The 23076-nt window shown below is 32.2% G+C and overlaps 3 protein-coding genes across 3 annotated transcripts; 1 reads left to right on the top strand and 2 right to left on the bottom strand.

The window, feature by feature from the left end:
- Positions 1–68: 68 nt before the first annotated feature.
- Positions 69–4301, bottom strand: LOC110826192 (Cytidine/deoxycytidylate deaminase family protein). The gene is made up of 5 exons (XM_022056791.2): positions 3850–4301; positions 2977–3036; positions 2357–2547; positions 777–881; positions 69–433 (listed from the first exon to the last, which is right to left on the bottom strand). The coding sequence occupies exons 1-5, from the start codon at positions 3863–3865 to the stop codon at positions 245–247; spliced, it is 561 nt and encodes a 186-aa protein (XP_021912483.1). The 5' UTR covers positions 3866–4301; the 3' UTR covers positions 69–244.
- A 5503-nt stretch (positions 4302–9804) lies between these two features.
- On the bottom strand, positions 9805–12299 carry LOC110826198 (small ribosomal subunit protein eS24z-like). The gene is made up of 5 exons (XM_022056796.2): positions 12141–12299; positions 11502–11543; positions 11099–11269; positions 10209–10295; positions 9805–10110 (listed from the first exon to the last, which is right to left on the bottom strand). Exons 1-5 carry the CDS (start codon positions 12210–12212, stop codon positions 10069–10071), a joined length of 414 nt encoding a protein of 137 aa, XP_021912488.1. The 5' UTR covers positions 12213–12299; the 3' UTR covers positions 9805–10068.
- Positions 12300–13345: 1046 nt separating this feature from the next.
- Positions 13346–19725, top strand: LOC110826191 (myelin-associated oligodendrocyte basic protein). Its single transcript, XM_022056790.2, has 6 exons — positions 13346–14260; positions 16011–16113; positions 16696–16751; positions 18054–18218; positions 19025–19138; positions 19364–19725. Exons 1-6 carry the CDS (start codon positions 13592–13594, stop codon positions 19454–19456), a joined length of 1200 nt encoding a protein of 399 aa, XP_021912482.1. The 5' UTR covers positions 13346–13591; the 3' UTR covers positions 19457–19725.
- Positions 19726–23076: the final 3351 nt, after the last annotated feature.

Here is a 23076-nt window from a genome sequence, read left to right as displayed (position 1 = left end):
TGTGTAACCTGTTTGTGAAGTGCTCAAGAGTGCTGGACAAAAGACAAGCCATGCCAGCAGCAAAGCAATTGGAACTTGAAAATAAAAAGCTTTTGATTCACATCAGTTTCCAGTAACATTACGAACTTAGCATCTAATCGACAGAAACTTATTTGATTTTTGACTCTATCAGTTCCAAACTTCAATTTTCACACCCTGATAATGTGAGTTTTTCTTCATCAACAGGGATAAGAGAAGAAGAAAATCAATACAATTGGAACTTCTCCTTTGTTTTTTCAAACACTTGTTCAGCAATTACAGCACCAGTACCGTCAGCCTTTTTTATCTCCAAGTTCGCCTTCTGATAAAAACCGGTTCCTCTCAAGGCATCCGCAATGAAATCATCGAACCCAATTGCTATTGCTGCTTCGGCTTTTGCTCCATAAACCAACCTCTGTCCACGACGACGAAGCAAAAAAGGGCAAAAAAAACTATCAGGAGAGAGGACTTTTCCTTGCAATCTTAGATACTCAGGCTACATTTAGAACAAATTCAGAAAATTTCTAGAATTCATTTGCAAATACGTTCTTAATTTAAATAGAAAATTATGTAAATTCTATTAGAGTATGATAAAAATTTACCTGATATAGGATTTTCACATAATATCAGATTTTGTCATGGTAGTGACGGTTTTTAACATCTTCTAATTAAATCTAATTTTAGATTAATAAATGAATTTCACAAAATTTACGAATTTGCTTGTAACAGTTCCGAACAAAGCTTTTTCCAACTTTTACCTTTAATCTCGAAAGATGGATGGCACCGAAACACATGGGACAAGGCTCGCAGGAGGCATATATTTCACAGTCGGAGAGCTCAATTTGATTGAGTTTCTTGCAAGCCTGAAGAAGCCATAAATTCCCAAAAAAAAAAAAGAAAAAGAAAAAGATTGAGCTCAATTTTATTGATATGATAAAATGATGTCAAAGAAAATGCAATAAATACTCTATTGCGTCCACGACAAAATAAACTTGGAGAAACTTGCACAATTCAACATTCCAAATGAATACTTAAAGAAACTTTGTACAATATTAGTGGATTATTTCATTATGAACTCTTGCCGCTAAAAACTAATAACCGTAGCAATTATAGACTAGGCACTCCTTGGAAACACTCAGATGCACTAGACTATTCTATGGCAATGAGAATAATATAATCACTATGATACTATGCCACCAAGTGAAAAATGTCCACTGTTGCAATATAAATATGAAGTTCTCTATTTTCCAAAAAGATAACATAGAGGCTTATTACCCCACATCAGAAGTGTTATGAAACTGTTCCTGACTTGTGATGACTAGAAACCTCTTGAAGATTACTTGCAGAGCCGCACAGCGGATGCACTAGAGAAAACACAACTTTTGAGGGAGCAAGTGAGACCAAAAAGTACATGAAAAGCAGAAACAAACATGTTTCTGAGTGCACCAAAAAATTTTAAAGCACCGGAAAGCTGAAAGAGTAAATAAATTAATCAAAGAAAAACAAAAAGAAAACTACTGTATGCCTATTTGAAGGATTCTTCAAAAAACTTGGAACACCATTTTAAGTTTTTCTTTGAAATTTGTATGCCAAAGACCAAAAAGCCTTCCTGGTATATTGTAGAGCAAAGACAGAAAAGGCGAAAAACAGATCAGTTCAGAAAACCGAATTTAATTCTCTGTTAACTGAGCTGACAGACTTATGATGTCCTTAGCATGAGCAGACCAGCAGTTTTCACGGAACAACTGAACCATCCACAAGAGTGTCTCATAAAGAAAAGTCAGAGCATTGTATAACTAATACCTTCATAAACGGTCTTAAACTTTAATCAAGTAGCCAAGAGCTACTACTTTCCATAATCACCTATGTTATTATCCACGAATAACTCCGTTTCCCATGCCTTATTTAGGTAGCGAACAGGAATCACATGTGGAAACAAAAAACTTGTAAAAGGAAATGGATTCAGTACGAAGGGTTCTTGGGCACCATGACTTCTTTCATCGTCATATAAACAATTCAAGTCCCAAGGATTTGAAAACAGAAATTATAAGCATTATAAGTAATAATTCTTCAATCAGTGGGATAGTTAGGTGAGAGAAAGCATAGTGATTTAAAAGGATGGTAGTTTAATAATAACTACTATACCTTATCTTTTCTCTTTTAAATATGCTAAACCCGCAAGAAGTCTTTAAAAAGATTAATTTGAGAAACTATGGTAGTTATTCAATAGGATTCCCCATTAAATCATATCCAGTTAAGAAAGTTTGACGAAGGAGAACCTCCATCTTCTAACTAACTATAAATTAAAAGAGGAAGTGTGGCACTCTCTTAATCTCACCTCTCTTATAGCTGTAACCTCTGCATGGGCAGTTGGGTCAGTGTTGGACAAAACCATGTTGTGACAGCTCACAACTATTTCATCGTTACGAACAACAACAGCGCCAAATGGACCTCCATGCCCACATTCAACCCCTTTGTATGCTTCGTCAACTGCTTTTGTTAGAAATTTGTGATCTCTATCCTGCACAACTGGTTGAATAATAACAAGGAAAACTGTAAGATAACCAAAAATATACAACGAATATCTCATAGTTACTTCCCTATTCGGGAAAAAGGAGGGGATAAGAGAGAAAATCTGTCCTTTTACCAAGGAAATTAACCTCTCCAAAATCCAGTTGGTTGAAATATAAAATTGACAGTCATGCCAATCCATTTAGTCATACTAAAGTTAACATGGGAAAAATGACATAGCTTACCAATCAACAACTGGTAGAGAATTCGACATAAACTAAAGAAAAGCTAGCAGACAACAATAGTTTCATTGCTTGAAAATACTACATGCGAAACAAAAAAATCACTTCACATCCCCAACTTTTCAGTTTCTCCTTTTTTTGCTCTCTCTCTCTCTCTCTCTCTCTCTACCTCATCCTTTCTTTGTACATGAAAGTTAAGTATTACCTTCCTGATGACCAGCAAATGCAGATGCTACAGAAATGGTTCCATCTTTAGTTTCCACCACTGTTGAAACATGAAGGGAGAAAGCAGACAGACAAACAATTGTCAAGCGATCAGAAATTGAGATATATACATATTTAAAGCAAATAAAACTATTTAGTATAAAGCTGCGGTCACATCCACCACCAGTATCGACATAGCATAATGGCAAAAACAAAGACCAATCCATCCAAGTTTCTTAGCCAATCAACATTTTTACTTCTCACGACATGCACGGAAAAGCAAATGACAAAACTTTACATGGAGAAGTAAAAGGTCTCAAAAATCTTAGCCAATCAGAGCTTCCGCCATGATTGATTGCAGAAGCAGATCAACTTCCCAGCATCACTAGACAGCTCAAACATGTTTATTACTGATCGTAAATGCTTAACAAAGGTCTACTCCCAATTGTTACCAGAACAATTCTGCATCAGAGAAAAATTAATATTCCTAATTTATAGACGAAAGTCTACATAATTTCAGTACTAATACCGTGAGTCCAGAACAAATGTATCTATACACACAGGAGGAACACAAACACAGCCTGTAACCGAACGAACACATAATTATAACAATTCACAAGCTATACGCATCAGTCCCAGACAGATCCAACCGAAAACATACCAAACGCAGAAATAAAGACGAACCCAATTGAAACAGCAAGACAAAATTAGAGAAAAACCAAAGGAAAAGACAACCGGTCACGTATTTTACAATATGGGCACAAGTAATCTACTCGATTCAAAGATTTTTTTAAAAAAAAAAAAAACAAAAATACCCAGAAACACGAAGGACCCAGAAATGAAAAAGGATCAAACACGTAATCAAGAATCTCACCATTGGCTTCCTCCATGAATTCAGGTTACTTAGAGAGATAGACCGAGAGAGAGAGAGAGAGAGAGAGAAACAAGAGAATCTGAGAAATGGGTACTCGAGGAAAACAACTGGCGATGCTTGTCCAGAATTTAACAGTATTATATAGGAATCGGAAATGAGAACTGGAGGGGCAAAGATGGGACGAGAAGAAAAAAGATAAAATTTAAATTAAAAAAAAAAAAGAAAGAAAAAGAGAGCGGATACACATGCAAATGCAAATGCAAATGACAAAACAGGAATCTTCTTTGGGTGATTCACTCGTTATTTGCCTGTTTTTCTATTGATTTCCTTCCAAGAAGAGACGTGTGGATCACAGAATCCCAACTTCAGGCGCCTACTTTGGATTTTCGGCTTCCATCCACTTTATTTTCCAAGTGCAGAAAGTTGGGGGAAATTTTTGTATTAATGAGTTCAGATTTTTGGATTTTCAGAATCTCCCATTATTAAGGAATATCTTCCTTATTTTAGTTTTATAAAAATTCATTATAATTTTAATTTTACAATATTTAAAATAATTACTTTTTATTTTTTTTGTTCAAAATCAATTTCTATCTTAAATTTTTGATAAAATAATTCTTTATAATTTTTTCTTTTAAAAAAAATTAATTTAATCTTTTTAATTAATAAAAATTAACACGTTAACTTAATATATCACGTTTTATGTCGTATGGTAAACACTAGAAACTTTAGATAATTTCTATAAATAATATATACTAAAAAAAAGTAAACTACACGCGACATAATTTAATAATTTTATTACAATAAATCATAAATTTTTAAAAATCTTAAATTTCTAAAACGGTTATCACGTTTATATAAAACGCGTCCGAATTAAAATCTAATTAGATTAGTTAAAAAAATCTAATTTAATTTGACACTTAATATAAATATTTCTAAACATATTTAAAATTAATCGAAAAATAAATAAAATGGTATATATTAATTATTTATTAATCGGCATTTTTATATGTTTTATAAAAATATAAATTTGAATCCAATATTCTATTTTGTATAATATGTTATTATTAAAATTATTTTTTTAAAAAAAATGTATAATATGTCACGTCATATATCACATGCTATGTGACACAAACACTAAAATTTGATTAATAATATAAAAATTAATAAATAATATATACTGAAAAATAAAGTAAACTACACACGATATAATTTAATAATTTTATTATAATAAATCATAAATTTTTAAAAACCCTAAATTTTCAAAACGGTTAATTACGTTTATATAAAACGTGTCTGAATTAAAATCTAATTAGATTCGTTAAAAAAATTTAATTTAATTTAATACTTAATATAAAAATTTCTAAACATATTTAAAATTAATTGAGAAATAAATAAAATAGTATATATTAATTATTTATTAATCGGTATTTTTATATTTTTTTTATAAAAATATAAATTTGAATCCAACATTCCATTTTCGTATAATATGTTACGTAATAATACGATAAAAAATTAGTGATGACGTAATAATTGCATCATAAAAGAGAGGTTGGGTATGACGAAACGGACGTTAAAAGTCTAAAGATTTTGAGTTGTCTAGTGGAATGCACACATGTGAATGCTGACTCATCATCATTATTATTTGGTTTATGGGTTGTTAAATTCTCAATCTTGCTTTCATTTTCAAAAATTTTACATCATATTAGATTCAACATTTATAATGTTCAAACTATATAAATATATATATGTATATGTATGTATGTATGTATGTATGTATGTATCATTCAAATAATTCAAATTGATTAGTTATATATATATATATATTTTTTGTATAACTACAATACAAACTTTTAATATTTGTTTGAATAATTACTTATCATTACTTACGTATAAAATATAGATAAATAAATTATCACGCAACAAACAATGTATACGTTTAAATATTAGATTCTAAAAATGTTGTCACCGCGAAAGCTATGTAGTTGTCACACTATAAATAATTTATTTATTATACTTTGAAATAGTTGTAAATTAAATATAAATATATATAAAAAAAATAACTAACAAAATGACATAAAATAAGTATAAAACGCACGGTGCTAATGTTCTTCGTATGATTTTTAAGTTCTATTCAGCATCACTACCTAATTTAAGAGCATTAAAATTACAATATTATATAGAAATATATATATATATATTGATAATGACATAATCGGTCACGTGATTATTATACTAACAATATTTTTATAGTTTCACGTATACATGAACACGTCTTTTATTAGATAGATATTTTTATGATAACGTTTGTAATACTCAAATTAATTTTTGTGTAATTTAAATTAATTTGTATATATAATTTTTTAATTTTAGTTTAGTGTAAAAATGAAGGAAATTTGATGGAGAATGAAATTGAAAATAATTTTGGAAAAAATAGGTAAAATTTTGGGTTCTGATGGTATTTTTGAAAGAAAAATCAGAAACTAGGGATCAAAATATAACTTAAAAAAGTTGTGCAACGTAGGATATCCGGTCAACAATCTCGACGAACCAGAACGCGCCGTGTGATAACAAATACTGACGCGGTGCCACGCGGGAGATCCACGAACCCCCGATCGAACGGTCTAGATTCTCTCAAGCGCACACAGACGGCCCGGATGCGTTTCCTCCCCAAACGCGATCGAATGGTCAGATTTAAATACGATCAATAGTTCAGATCCACTTTCTATTTAAACGCGATCGAACGGTACAAATTATATCACGATGAACAGCTCAGATTCACTCCCTATTTAATCACGATCGGACAATCTAGATCAAACGCGATGCACAGTGCAGATTAAACGGGGAAGAATATAAATAACTCTCGTCATACCAAACCTTAACCCTAGCCGCCAAACCCCCTCTACCGGAGAAGAAGACCCAGCCGCCGGGAAGGAAGACGCTGCCACCATCTGTCACTGCGCCAGAGCCGCTCTGACAGCCAAAAGAGGTAAAAATTTCTCCATTTGCTCGGAATTCAATTTTAAACACCTTCATAGCCAAATCAGAGCAAAAGGACCGACAGATTGGCCAGAAACTGAGGGTAAAGCCTATCAGCGCCGCAGCATAAAATTACAAAAACTGCATCTGATGAGGCCCTTCCCGATTCTCATTCTGCGAAATTTTTCCAACGTTATAATCACTGTTTCCTCTCTACAGGTTAACCAAAGCAAAATACCAAACTACAAAAGTGAGCCGGCGAAGCCGCCGCACCGAAGAGCCCAACCACCAGTGAGTTTCAATTTTTTATTTTTTTCGGGCCAACCGAGACTCCTTAACGTGTTTTCTCGTAGGGATTGAACCAAAATCGACCAAAATCAATCGAAAATAGCCATCTCGAGGCGGACGGCAGCGTCGTCGCTGGAGCACGACGTAGCCACCGTGCCAGAATTTCAGAATTGGCCAAAAATAGGTTCTGACATTAATTTGAGATTTTTTGGGATATTTATAGATAATTGTTGTGCGTTTTAATTCCCGAAGAAAAATTTAGAGAATCAGGGGACCACCAGTAAGCACAGTCAACAAGTTTAGTTTTTCGAGCATCAATTTGAGTAAGAAATCCCTCACCATATTCTATGTTATGGAATTGAAGTTAAATTAACAATAATATGGTATTTTGTATAATTTAAAAAATATTATAATTAATTACGAATTACTAATGGAGGCAGAATCGAAAATTATCTATTATTATTTCTGTTGATTGATTTTATAGTTTTGAATGTATGATAGTATCTGATTGATCGATTTTATAGTTTTGAATGTATGTATTGTTTGTTTTATGTGTTTACGGTTGAAACGAAAAAAATAGAGATTAAAGAAAAACGAAAAATTGTGTGATTAAGTGAATTGATGAAACGACAATCTTATTAGATATCCTGAGAGATGATAGACAGACCAGGTACATAACGACCCCTACCGTGAACAGGGTATCGAGGTTTGGTAATTTGGCACTTATATCGGACGAGATATTGAGGTTTAGTAGTTTAACGCTCATACCGGATAGAGTATGGAGACGGCCTGTTAATTAAAATTGTTAAAAGAAATGGTTCACGCGTTGTGGGATATCCCTATGAACTCCCATGGATCCCAGTAGGCTGATAAATGATAAATTATTGTTCAAATCGATTACATATGAAATCATAATCTGTGTTATGGTATTATATCTATAAGTTGTTTTGTAAATCTCACTATGGTAAGTAGATGGTAAAAAATTTTATTTATGATAAATGATTTTATTTAATTAAGAGCTTCATTAGTTGTTTTGATTTTTTTACCAACTTTTATTTCTGTATCGGTGAGTAGCGTGATATTCTTACTGGGGTAGTGTAACTCATTCCTTATTTAACAATTTCAAATCAAAAAGACTAGAATTCAAAGTCTGATCTACAAAAGGATTGCGAGTAGGATGCCAGATTTATTTATTTTCTTAATTTTTTGTATTTCCTTCAAAATGGTAATTCTCGTAACACTATTTGATACTTTAAGTTATTGTGTAAGGAATATAAACATTAACTAATCATTTCACTTCTGCACTTAATTTATGATTTATTTCGTTTAAAATTCCGGAGTCGTTACAATGTTAGTGATAAAAGTCTATTTGAAAAAAAAATTAACATATCTTATATTTTGAACCCGAAAATAATGCAAAATTTTATTTGAGCTCTCTATATTATTTGATCATTAATATAAATAGGAGAATATATATTCTCCTATTTATATTAATGATCAAATACACCTTTTGACTCTTAAGAGAAAATTTTACTAAGGGATTGATTAAGTTGAGAAAATTGAAAAGGAAAAGAAAAACATGTTTTGAAGTTTGAGATGTTAAAGTTGAGTGATTAAAATATAAAACACACCAAACCCAGTTGCCAAATATAAAAATAAGACAATTCTATAATGTGTTATTTTTCATATATATATATATATATATATATGGATATGGATTACACATCATTAGACATTAGATGGATAAACATTCACTCCACACTTTCCATTATTTCCAATTGAGAGAGCAAAGTAGGACTCCACATGATCCCATTTTTATTAGCCCACATTTATTTTCTACAGCTCATATATATATATATATACACACACACATATATTTGAGCTACCCACATGTGTATATATATATAAACAAATGGATTCTATATTGCTTTTTGGAGCTTTTAACTACAAGTTGTCATTTCTATATAGTCAACTAGTAGTCATGTTTCCTTTAGAATTTTTAACTAACTTAATATTTTTAATAGAGAAATTATTATTTATGAATGTATTTTTCTAAGTATTTTACTAAAGATTTCAATTACAAAATGAGAATGCCAATCTTTATACACAAATAAATACAATGTTATCATATCAATAATATTTTCACATATGGGAAACCTTTACATGGGTACAATGAGAGCTATATATTTTTGTAAGGTTCTCCTTTAAGAGAATGTTAATAGTAGCACAAAAAAATCACAAACATTAGAGAATACAAGAGTTCAATGAGGTTAAAACTAACTTCAATAGAAATTAGGAATGAAGGATTGAAAATCCCTTGGTGTTTGTAACTAGTGATATATAAAATACTTTTTATCTCAAAGAAAAAAAATACAGATACTCCATTAAAGTTCCTACTCTTATCAACAAAATGCCATGGAAACTCACCATATATCTCCATTTAGATGTACATTTTTACATCCCACAATCTCCCATGAACTACTAATACCTTTTACTTTCTGTATCTGGTTTTTCATTCCCAAATCAAATAAGTGCATAATGTTCCATAGTTCTAAACTAAAAAACATGGTAAAAAAGAGGCACCAAAGTACCACCTTCAAAGAGAAACAAAAACTAGAACAAGTAAAAAGCAGGATAGATCCCTATCTAAACCTGTTCTCATCTAAGATTGTTAACCAGACTACCATAAGCTTCAGAATCAACAAGGTAATTCTCATTTCTTAAATTGAAAATCACACATTCAAAATTTAATTTCTATGGCAAGGTCAGAAACATGGTGAATGTATTACTACTTGATATTCAAAAACTCATCCTCTCAAGAATACACAAAACCAGATAAATATATAACTAATCGGATCACAACAAATTCCAAACATCAAAATATTCCCTTCCGCATAACCTAACAGGATAAGAAAACTAAAAAAGCTCGAATCATATTGTATTGATTGCACATTCTCATTTCTTCTTCCCACCCTTGGCAGCATCACTTGCCTTGGTCTGCACAAAATATGACAACCAAGTTAATAAATGATCCATCATGGAGAAACTTGGCTGGCTGAAAATTGCTATGATGAAAAATGAGCAATTTAGTTTACCTTCTTGACACCACGAATCTTCTTGGCCCTGTTCTTCCTTTCCTTCAACTGCTTCCTAGACTTCTCTACCTTGGTATCAAGTCCATTCTGTCCATGACATTGTTAATCTTTAGTTTGCTAAATGCCTATGACCCACTCATCTAATTTAGTTTAACTTAAGAAAAAAAGAAATTAAAAAAACATATTATAGTAACCATTCCGTCCAGCAGCAAAACAAATTACGTATCCGGTTACCAATATGAAGCAAAAACCCAGATATACCAGGTGAAGTCGCATTACTAGGAGTTACATGAATTTGGAAGCTCACAAAACAACACTATAAATCTGATTCAGAAAAACAATTTCAAAGCTACTCGTCAAGGTCTATGGGACAATAAAGAGAATTTTTAATTTGTGCCCATGTTGCATGCAGTACTAACGTAAACAGGAAACAACTTGGTAATTAGTTTAATTAGTTTAACCATTCTCCTTAAGGTCAGTTGACAAGATAGATTTGTGGAGATAACTGGTCCAATAAATGCTTCTGTCAATTGTTTCAATGTCAACCCTAGCGGAAAAATTCAGCTAGCAACTGAAATAGAATGCAGTTTGAAAATAAGAAGAATCTGAATATCAATTTGACTCTAAACAGAACCCAAAAAAGAATAGAACGAACCCAAGTCTAATGGAAACATGCACTCTCTGCATGCAAATGTGGTTGGCTGATGGAGAAAAATTCACCATAAGAACTAAGAAGCATGTAACTCAGAGAGTAATCCACTTAGAATTTAGTGCCATCAACAAGTAACACAATATATAAGGTTGGAACATTAATCATAATAGAGTTTTTACAAAATTATCAACCACGACGCAGAAAGACAAGGCTTTATAAAAAAATATTGAATCATTACCCTGATCAGCCTATACTTGGGCTCATACTTCTTTGCGCTCTCAACAGAATCATAAATCAAACCAAATCCTGTGGATTTACCACCTCCAAAATGAGTCCTGAACTTGAAGACAAAGATTGAATTGGGGTCTTTTACTTCATACATTCTGGAGAGCTTCTCCTTTAGCTCAGCCTTCACAGTAGAGAAACAACAAATCAATTGTCCAATATATATAAAATATTCAACAAAATTTACTACACGGAAATATGTCTAAACTATTCAATAAAATTTACATCACATAATAATCATTTGTAACCAAACTTTAGACTCAAAAGATAAGCAGCAACAAACCCTAGAAAAAATTAAAATCCGAACGGATTTGAATGATAACAAGATTAACTGCTCAAAAGCAGCCAATATTTACCTTGGAAACATTGGGTCTTCCAGGATGAAGAACATCGATAACCTGCATTGTTAACCAAATACACGAATGAAACCCATGTCTTATTCAAAGTTCTTTAACATTCACCAAACAAATCGAATTAAGAAAAATTAAAAAAAAAAAACCCAACAAACCCAAATGAAACAGCCAACAATGCAACAACAATCCCCTATGTCTAATTCATTCCAGTGAAACTACAAATAATAAAATCACGATTCAGTAACCCCTACTTTCCTTTGTAAAGTAAGATCTCAGAGTAATATCGAAACCCAATAGTAAGTACCTTTTTTTAGAAAGAGTAAGCAACACTGAAACTAAATACTAATTCAATAGTTTATCCTCTTCTGTGATCTGAATAAACGCCGTTAGAACAACGAGAAACGAAACATAAATCAAAGAAGAAAATCAAACGATACGACCAATGAAAAAAAAACTATAGTTTCCTTCCTTTTCTCCTTAGGGTTTCCATTCAATATATTACAAAAATTTAAAAAAAAACGAACAACAACTCAAACCTACACCTGTACATGCCAAGAAAACCAAATAAAAACAACAAAAGCAGCAAGCAAACCTCGAGAAATAATGGAAGTACGGATACATAATAGAAAAAGAATAACTCACGAACTGTTTTCTAGACAGAAGCCGGTTGGTCATGAACTTTCGGGTTCTGATGGTTACTGCCTTGTCCGCCATTGTTACACTCTGCAGATCAAAACTCTACCTTGAAGCACAGAGATGCAAACACTTACTCGGCAGCTGCTCAAGGAAAGAAGAAGAGAGCCAAAACCCTAGATTTTATAGTATTAGGGTTAGGGTTCGAAGATTGGGCTTCTGGGCCAATTTATCTCGATAAGCAAGCCCGGCTAATAAATTAATAAAATTAATGTTTTCAAATATGTCTCGTTAGATGTTTGATTTATATTAACTAATTTAATTATTTTATTTAACATAATTAGATTAATAAAAAATAAATATATCCTTTATACTGTGTTTAGTTATTTTATTTTTTATAAATAATTAATGTATGGTAAAATTTGATAATTGCATAAGATGATAATTATAAATTTATATAATATTTTATAATATTGTGTATTAATGTACGATGATGATAATTATTTTATTTGAATTGATAAAATGATATAATTATATATTTAATTAAATTATTAATTTATTTTTATTTTATTGTATGTAATATTAAGAAAAAAATTTATTTAACTTATAAAATAATTTAAATTATAATTTTTAATAAAATTTTTAATACTTAATATTAAAAAAAATAAAATGTAAATTTAAAAGTAAAATAAGAATTAATAAATAATTATGAATATAAAATAATAATAAAAAAATTCAATAATTAAAAACAATTAAATCAGTAGTTTAAAAAAATTTAAAAATAAAATAAAATATAATATACCATTAAAAATTATTCAAACAATCATACTATTTATTTAAAAATAATCCAAATAAAATAAATTTAATAAATTATTATAATACACATTAATAGTCTATCATTCAGTGATTGTTGTTTAAATTAATACTAAATACTTATTAATTTTTATATTTAATAAATTAGTATATAAAAATTAAATAATAATAAAATAAATTTTAATTAAATATAACATTAAAATTTTTTTCATTTATTAAGTAAAAAATAAAATTATATATATTATATATATATATATATTACTGTGATTGCTAATATTCTCAGCAATTATAGATATTAATTTTATATCATTTATATAATATACGTATATATTGGTTTATATTTAATATTTTAATTTCTAATATGAAAAATATTAACTAAACCAGACATAATCTGCCTCATCTCATGGTAGAATAGAATCTCAGCAGAAAACGACAAGCCATGTAAAAATTTGAGAAGAAGATGAGGTTCACCCGCGCAGAGAAAACCAAATCCATCCCTGACCACAACTCTCCTTCCAATTTCACCATCACCCATTTTTCCTCCATTGCAGAATCGACAGTCCTTCTCAAACCCACGAAAAATATCTCCCAATCCCCCTCTAAATTCCTGAACTGCGCCCACTTTCGGTGCGTCTTCTTCAAATTCCATGGCGACTGCTTCATTGCTGGAATTCAATCCTTTGAAATGGAAGCAGACTTTCCCCATCCAACAACCCATTCGTCGCCATTTACCCCTCCTTAAACCCTTTAAATACACAGCACGATTGAATTCAATGATACAGGGTTGTTCCAGACTCACCGTTGAGTGCTCCCTCGCCAGCCCGAGCAGGACGTCGACCTCGACTTCCACCTCGTTGGATGACGAAAAAACGAAGAACCCACTTGAGTTAATCGTCGGAACAATCTGGAAGATTTTGGGTTCTTTGAAGAGACCTGCAATAGCTGCTGTTCTATTAGGTTTGTTATTGATGTACGATCCAAGCTCGGCTTTGGCTGCGTCGGGCGGGAGGATTGGGGGCGGGTCATTTTCATCGCGGTCGTCATCGTCGTCATCTAGGAGTTACTCGGTTCCTCGTACGAGCGGTGGGGCGAGTTTTTCGTACTCGGCGCCGTATTATGGACCGTCGCCGTTTTTCGGCGGTGGTGGCGGGATATACGTGGGGCCGGCGGTTGGGGTCGGGGTGGGTGCTGGGTCGAGCTTGTTTTTGATATTGGTGGGGTTTGCGGCGTTTGTTTTGGTTTCAGGGTTCTTGTCGGATCGGTCGGAGAGTAGTGTTCTTACTGCTGCGGAGAAGACTAGCGTCCTCAAGCTCCAGGTATGATAATTGAATTTGTGTTTGAGTTTTATTTTATGAATAGGTTTTTGTCTTGTATGGAATGAGATTGATACTTCTGTTTTTTAAGTTATTTTCTTTTTTATGTAGATAGAATATGGATTTGTATGTTCTAAGAATTTTAATTGGGTGAAATGGTTATTCTTCTTGTTTATACATTGCTTCAGTCCAATCACCAGTGATGGAGGCAATCTGTCCTCTAACTAGCTCTTCAAATCTTCCGTTAAACCCTTTAAATGCACTGCATCACCAAACCATGTACAGGGTCTTTTAAACTCAGTGTTAAACATCTATGACCCAAGAGCCCAAGAGCGGTGGCACTCATCCTTGTTAAGGTCCCATGGTTCCTTGCTATTTACAACGAGGTTAAAGTTGGTCGGTAGACCACCCACCAAGCGAGTTCCTTTTTTTAAAAAAAAAAGGGGGAGAAAAGATCTGCACCCGAAAGAGTAGTTAAATGAGCTTCAAAGCATGCAAAGGCTTACCCAACTTGTTTCTAGTTTCTCTATTAAGGAAAACCGGGAGAACCCTCTGGAGGGTATGGCAGGAGCAATATGGAATTCCTGGATTTGTTGAAAAACTGTCATAGCTGCAGCTTTATTGGGGTTGTTCTTGATGTGCAATCTTAATTTAGTGTTTGGTTAGGTCCTGCAGGAGAAGGGGGAAGCTCATTTTTTTCATTGTGGTCTTTGTCCAGATTGACATGGCAGCCATGACGGAGTTCGTCTTATTCATTGTATTATCATTGTTTTCGTGCTATTCGTTTAAGTCTAGTTCGTAATCAAGCTTGTTGTATTCGTATTCATCATCTAGTTGGTCTTATTTGTTCAGTGACTCGAAGCGTGGTGGTGGGTTAGACGTGGCTGGGATAGGAAGGCTGAGAATTGAGATTCCCATGGATTTTTTTGGGTTTCTCTGGCCTTAATGCTATCTATTTGTTAGCTGTGAATATGCAGTTTCTTGCTTATGGAAAACTAGTGTCCTTATGTTTCACTTCATGGTGGTTCAGTTGACCATTGTTGTTTCAGTTGCTATGTGCCATTTTCTTTTTCTTATAGCCCCACTATTGTGTTGTGGAAGTTGGCATAGAAGCTGCTGAAATTTTTTACACAACTCCTTAAAACTGGCCCGACCACACCAGAGTCAAAATTAGAGAGAAACCCATTTAGGACACAATATACCAAGTTACCAGCATAGTTTTTTCTTTTCCTAATTACTGGAAATCTTTGTCATGGTTGGATGATGATATCCCTTACTTCCAGGAACTGGCTGCAGTCTAGTCTGGACACTAAATAGAAAACCACCTGATGTCCAAGGAGAAAACAGTAAATGGCTAGGTTGCAGAGTTTTGCGAAAGGGAAATTTACAAGGGACTGGAAAATAGAATGCTATGCGAAAGTTGAGGCTCCATTACCTAGTAATGAGATTTTATGTTGAAGGAATATATGCATGACTTTCATTCAAGTTAGGTGCTTCTATGTTATTTGCTAAATTCTCAACACTGGATGGAAGCCTGGGCTCCAATCAGTTGTAGCTGGATTCCATGTTGAAAGTGATGGAGGCTGATTTTTCATTCAAGTTATAGGCGCTTCTATTAAACTTGTTGAATTGTTAATGCATGATGAGGAAGTGTTTTTAAATGCTATTTTAATTGTTAATGTAGTTAATCCTGCAATTCTTTTATGACACAATATGTAGTTCAAGGATTTTCTTTTTTCTCATCTTTTGGTAGGTTGGATTATTGGGTTCTGGGCGTACTCTTCAAAGGGATCTTAACCGGATTGCTGAAATTGCAGATACATCTAGCCCAGCTGGTCTGAGCTACATATTAACAGGTAAGCCATAAGCTTTTGCTCCTGTAGCTTTTCATTGTTAGGTAAAGCATATCAGTGAATTTTGAGATATGATCCAGGAGTACATTGCCTTTCTCTTATACTGCAATTTTTACTTGATTACTTAGTTTTTTTTTTCTGCAAAACAAAGTTGAGATGCATTGGACTTTTCATTTTGTGTGAAGCAAGTAAATGCCTTCTTGGTAAAAGCATATATGGTATTCATTTTCTTGTTACTAGTTCTTGAGAACATCAATGCTATGACATATATGAAAAAGTGGACACTTGGAAATTGGAAGACAAATGTAAAAGGTGTTTGAAACCAAAGCAAAAGTGTGTGTTTCTTCAACCATAAACTGTCGTGTTTGTGGTGTAAGGAAATATACCTGTAAGAACGTATTGCCACTCTGTTATTTGTTCTTTTCTATCATGAAGATATAAAACAAAGCCAAATTGGATTGCAGTTGAGATGACATGTCGCAGTTTCTTTTGGTTGCAAAGGCAAAGCTTGATAAGCCAGTTATCAGAATTTGTACAGATTCAGAAGTGTCTAATATCATTACTCATCTTTTCCTACCTTTGCAGAGACAACACTAGCATTGCTCCGACACCCTGACTATTGCATCTCTGGTTATTCATTTGTAAGTTAACTGCTACTATGTTGAACATTTTGTCTGTATCACAATATCAGCACCTGTTCTTTTAAATAGGCAAACTTAGTTATTTTCTTGTGCATAGATGCAAAGCTCCCTAGTAATAGTACACTTCCTTTTTAAAGGGGAAAATACTTTTTTATTTTAATGAAGCAAAGTAATTCAACAGGGCTCCATTTATGTAAGAAGAACATGTTGATTACAAGAATAAGCTCCAGAAACCTTATTTGCAAGGGAACTTCCATCCTGGAGCTTGCACTCTGCTCTGCTAAAAGAGCTTATAAACTTTTCTTTTTTGGAAAAAAAAAAAAAAAAGAATGACAAACTTATAATCTATGACTTATATGCTCTTTGGCGTTTGCCAAAAATGTAAAAAATTTCAAAATGCTATTACCAAAAGTTTATAAGCCTCTGTTTACCACCTTATAAGCTTAACCGAAAGCCTTCTTGTTCTATAACCTTGAATAAGAATTAGTTGGTCAACTTTGAATTTAGAAACAAAAGGAGGAAGAGGAATTTAGACAAAAATTAAGAAAAGAAATTGTATCCATTTGTCTTTTAACTTTGTTCAAGCGATCTCCACTAATCTGGAAGCACCTACTACTTATGTCCCAAATTGTGCGAGAAAATGGTAGGTGCATTATCTGCTTCATCCAAGTGAAACGGATGCATCTATAAAGATGTTCTTCTTCTGTTCTATAAGGAAAATTTGTGTTTATCAAGGCAAAGGAGATATGAGACCTCAAGCTTGCTCTCCCATAACCTACTTTTAAGTCTTCAATGAAACTGCTTCTTTAGATTTGAAAAAATTCATAGTGAAAGCCTCCACTTCACCACATCTTTGGTGAGTAATTACTGAAGAGATATGCACATGTATTTCATGTCCATATTCTATTTCCAACTTTTTTTTTCCTTTTGAAAACGGAAAAAAAAAGAAGTCCCCGATGCACACTTCATTATCTTGGTGTAGTAGTTGGATGTCCTTTATTAACACAAAATAATAATAATAAATAAGAGAACCATTTCTTCAATGCATAGAACCTATTTGTTCAAGTTTTTCATGGGACTAATTAATATTTACTGTTCCTACTACGAAAGGGTGTAGTTTCAGATACATGCTATTTGTTCTTGTCTCTTTAATTGGATGTACTCTTTGTGGACAATGGTTCTCTTCTGCCTTTGCAATTGATCTTACACTATTTTTTTTTTTGTTTATCCATTGTGAACAAATTTCAATCAGATTCCATGATTGCCAATGACATTCTAGTTTACTTGTGGCATTCTTTTCAGGTAGATGTGAAATGGAGCATTGAGGATGGGGAGAAACGCTTTAATCAACTTTCTATTGAAGAACGGGGAAAGTTTGATGAAGAGACTCTTGTCAATGTGAACAACATCAAAAGACAAAGCTCCACAATTAAAAGAGCCAGTGGATTTAGCAATGAGTATATTGTGGTAAGGCCTTATTTCAGAAGTTACAGCTATTGCTAATGGGAACTTGAATCTTAAATGGGAAATTTTTCTTGTGAGAAGACATTCTGAACTATATTTTTTAGCTTCAGCTTGGTGCTCGTATAAGCATGGGGAAAATTGGATAAGAAGTATACATTGCAATGTGAAAGCTTAATATGTAGTAGGAAAAGGGTGTACTGCTCAAATTAGGGCACAAAAGTCAAAAGGTTTGCCTTTGTAAATTAATAGTATATCATTTCGCACCTTGTGAACTTTTCCTGCTTCTATGCTATCAAAAAAGCCTCTGTAAAGACGAGAATGTATTAACAAGACATCAAGGGAGTGGCAGCCTAATACAAAAGGAGAATTTACATGTAAGTCAAGATGTTAGTTAGGTCCTCAAAATCTTCATCAAATTAAAGAGGGTAACCTTCAAACAAAAACAAGGGCTGTAACCAACAGTCTCAAAATGATAACTAATCCAATCAATGAACCTTTAGCTTCATCGATTTGAAGATTGATGAGTACTCCCTCAATCACTTTTTGTAAGAAAAAGATTCCTCTAAGTATTAACTGAAGAAAATGATTCACTTTCATGTGTCAAGATATTTACATCAGTTCTCTAATTTTCTTAATACAAGAGTGGTAACCTAACCGGGTGCTTCATATTTAATGTGTAGGTTATTCATGAATTAGTTAATATTGAGATTTAATTGGCATGAAGATTAGGAACTTGTCTTGCCTAGCCTTTTCTGGCTCTAATTATTGTCACCTTTCAGTTTACTTATCTCAAGTTTCTCATTTTTCAGATTACAATCTTGGTGGCTGCAGAAGGGGTGCATAAATTACCCACTATAAATGGCAGTGGAGACTTAAGGGAAGCTTTGCAAAAGCTTGGTGCCATTCCAGCAAGCAAAATACTAGTAAGTAGAGAAATGTCCCTTATTTGTGGTTTGTAATTTACTAAAAGAATAGAACAAATATTAATCCTTTCTCCGTAATAATACACTGAAAGGGAGGAGGGCGATAGCATAGTTTTTTTCCAATGCAATAAAGTTACATCGTGTCTATTTTTCGTTGATAAAGGGGTATTTCCATGGGTTTGCCTTGGTGATTTTGTTGCTGAGACCTCTTTCATGATCATGCAGGCAGTTGAAGTGCTATGGACCCCTCAAAATGAGAATGACACACTGTCAGAGCGTGAACTTCTTGAAGATTATCCACTTTTGAGGCCTTTATAAGAATTTATCTCTGGTACTTTGCCCTAAAGATGTGAATCGGAAATGCATTTGAAATCCTTTTTGACACTTGTATAGATAAAGTTGCTTACGCTGTGCTAAGATTCAGGCTGCCATACAATTTGCCCAATGGTATTATGCTGGCCCAAGTTTGTAAAGTTATAGGGTTTAAAAAGAACAATTCTATACTCGTAGACAAAGGATTATGTCTTTTGAGGTGTTGCTTGTGCACATATATGGTAGAAGCAGTAACTAAATGAATGCTTTCCTTACATTCCAGATTATTTACATGATTTGTTTGAAAAAGAAAATGACTTCAATAAGCTGCCACTTGATCAATATTAATATTTTCCTTTGTTCTCTTGGGATACTGGCTGAATATATTGTAAGGTTTGATTGTTAGGCATTCAGAATATTAATTTCCGAAGCAATTGTTGGCTGTGACATATACAAGTCATTTTCCTTGTTCGGGAAATCTCAAGTTGTACTGATATTTGTTCTTCTGAGCATTATTTTCATGGTTCCTGTAATTGATGCATGTTTTCCATTTTCAGTCATTGCTCTCTTTTTTGTGAACTACGACTGTGTTGGATGGCGAACAAAGTGAGAAGACTCCTGGGCCATCACTAACGGGGTTGCTTTATCTAATCTCCACTTTGAGAAAAATGGCAGGATAAGAAACTACATTAAGCTATTCTTAAAGATTTTCCGCTTCGATATCTCACTTGACTTCTTTTTTAGGAATGTGCAAATGTAGTTTTATGTTCTATTGCCCCTATTTCATTATTTTCACCGATAAGGCAGACAACATGATCTAACCCGAATTCATCTTCTTCTTTTTTTCTTCTTCTTCATGAGTTGAAACCAGAAACTATCAACAAAGTTTGGTTTAGTTATCTGAACCTGTGCTTTAATCTTTTTTCTCTTAAAATTACTACTTATACAAGATCAATGATTGTTGACAGCTATGATCTGGTGACCAAGGATTCTGTTACTTTCAGATTATTCTCAAGATCACAGAAGGCAAATACGCAGATTCCTACGCTCAGATCCACAAGTTTCCTTGTTCCTGGAGGTAATATTTTCGACGACTCATTTACATGTGTTACCGCTTTACCCGGTTTCTACCCATTTGATAACTGTATCTGTTTGTTCAGCTATTAAATTTGCATTAGGATTAGGAATAGGATTCTACTGTAATCCCTCAGAGCCGAGTCACCGATGGCAATTCAGTAACTTTGAGTTTAGCATTCTGGAATAGTTCAGTTACTATATTAAACAACTGAAATACTATGAAATATAACATGTAGAATTTGACTCTTGTCTCTATCATCACAATTGTGGATTTGTGCCTAACACCAGGTGTTTCTTAACATTATAAATAAGGTTCAAGTTGTTTTGTTTTATTCTTTCTTGTCCATTTGGTATTCCATTTAGTGTAGGGCATAGATGCATTGGTGGTGATTGTTGGGGTATCTTTTGCCCTACTTACAAAAGTCTCTGATATTCCTTTTAAAGTAGGGAGTTCTTAGTTATCTGTCTGTGATGCAAGGCAATATTCAACTCTTGCTTGTATCAACCACCGAGATTGCATTTAGTCACAATTGAAATCTCGATAAGTACGTAGAGTTCGTCTTTTTCGTATTTGTAAATGTACTACGTACTGACAGTACCCAATTTATAATATTTGATTCAGTAGAATTAAGAATTGGGTTGCGTGATCAAATTGAATCACGAATACGTTTTAAAAATGAAAAAAAAAAAGAAAAAAAACAAATACCAACTTCTTTGATAGAATAATAGATTAGAAATTCAATCTATGTTTATGTAAATTGTTCTCGACATTCGATAACCAGAGTCATTCTTTAATAAATAAATCATTATAAGTTAGACTCGATAAAATTTTAATCAATCATTTTTTTTTTTTGCCTTCCACTTACAGAAATGAATTGAGAATTCTTTTTTTTTTTTTAAATCATTGTTCGCTGACCTTCTGATCAAATTTTACGTGTAATTCAATCTCGTAAATCTTTTTATTGAGATTTGTAGTAAAAATATATTTTATTTCGAGAAATGAAATATAATATTATATTATTTAAGTTACTATTTACAATCCATATTTCATAATTTTAGATATTAAAAAGTTGAAATTCGTGAAAATAAAAAGTAGTAATTATGTTTGTCTTTTTCATTCAAAAAGGAGTTTTTGTAAAAAAGCAAAAACTTTTTTATGACCCAACAAGAACAAATCCTTCCGCTCCCTCATCGTATGCCGTCATGGCTGTTGTAATAATAATATTATTAAATAATAATAATAATAATTAATAATTGACGTCATTATCGTCGTCATTGCAATCTTATCCTGATTTCTTTTTTTTTTTTTTTATAAATTTTTTCAAAAAGTTATATAATGTTTATCTACACGTGTGTGTGTGTGTGTGTAAATTACTATTTTTTTAAAAAAATATATTTATATTAACTTTTTTTTTTATTTTTAAATTATAATTATGGTAACTAATTCTTATTTGATCTCACTTTATTGTTTCAATTGTATAAATGCCAAAGGAATATATATATGTGTGTGTATATATGTGTATATATACATATATATATATATATATACACATATATTACATGCTTGCTAGTAAATCAACCATATTTTAGTATTGTGGAAGAATATCACATATATTACATGCCAAAGTATACTCTTGATTTTACTTACTTTAACCAAGATTTCCCCCCCACCACCAAAAATAATTTGACATTGACAAGATCCCACAATCTATATATACATATATATATGTATATATAGATAGATATATGAAGAACCCACATTGATATTAGTTATATATATACATATAATGATAGTATAATACACGTAATTCCTTCCTTTCTTTTTTTTTTTTTACAAATAAAAGGTTGGCAAAATTTTAAAACCATGAGTTGGCCTCCACTTTTTGTTACCCACTTATAAGTATTTCATTTTTATAAGTAATTAAATAAACTTGTTTTGCCAAATCAAGTTTCTTTATCAAGTTGGTAAACCATGACTAGTCTCCAATGAGTACAAAAAGGAGTACTTGTTGGTACAAATTTTAATATAATCACTATGTAATTCATATATATATATATATATACACACACACACACATATATATATATATATTTGCAATATACACCCACTAATGTGATAAACCTTTTTATTAATAATGGGCTAAAATGGTAAGTTGATTAATGAATTATATATGATAATTTAATAAAAATATAAATATTAAATTGTATATGTATCTATAAGTTATGTACATATATGAAAGCACATTTATTTTATAACTTTTATATATTAGGAAACCAAAATAATATACTATTTTTTACATATATAAATATAATTTTGAAAAATGTAATTTTTTAGTATTTATTTTTTATAAATTTTCTCGTACCCAATTAGAACTATACAAAAACAAGTATACATATGTAGCTATATACTTTCATATATGCATATTCATATATATATATATACATAGAAATTTCAAAAAAGTTCCATATTCTTATTGTAATTAAAAATTTCTTAATCAAAGATAACTCTAGAGATCATGATGGTTGCTTAGTACAAAAAAGAGTACTCA

This window comes from Carica papaya, chromosome 6 (assembly GCF_054855325.1).
Source record: "Carica papaya isolate Zhongbai chromosome 6, ASM5485532v1, whole genome shotgun sequence".
Lineage (NCBI taxonomy): Eukaryota > Viridiplantae > Streptophyta > Magnoliopsida > Brassicales > Caricaceae > Carica > Carica papaya.
Note: the sequence above shows the minus strand (reverse complement) of the source record. Positions and strands in the feature narration are given on the sequence as shown.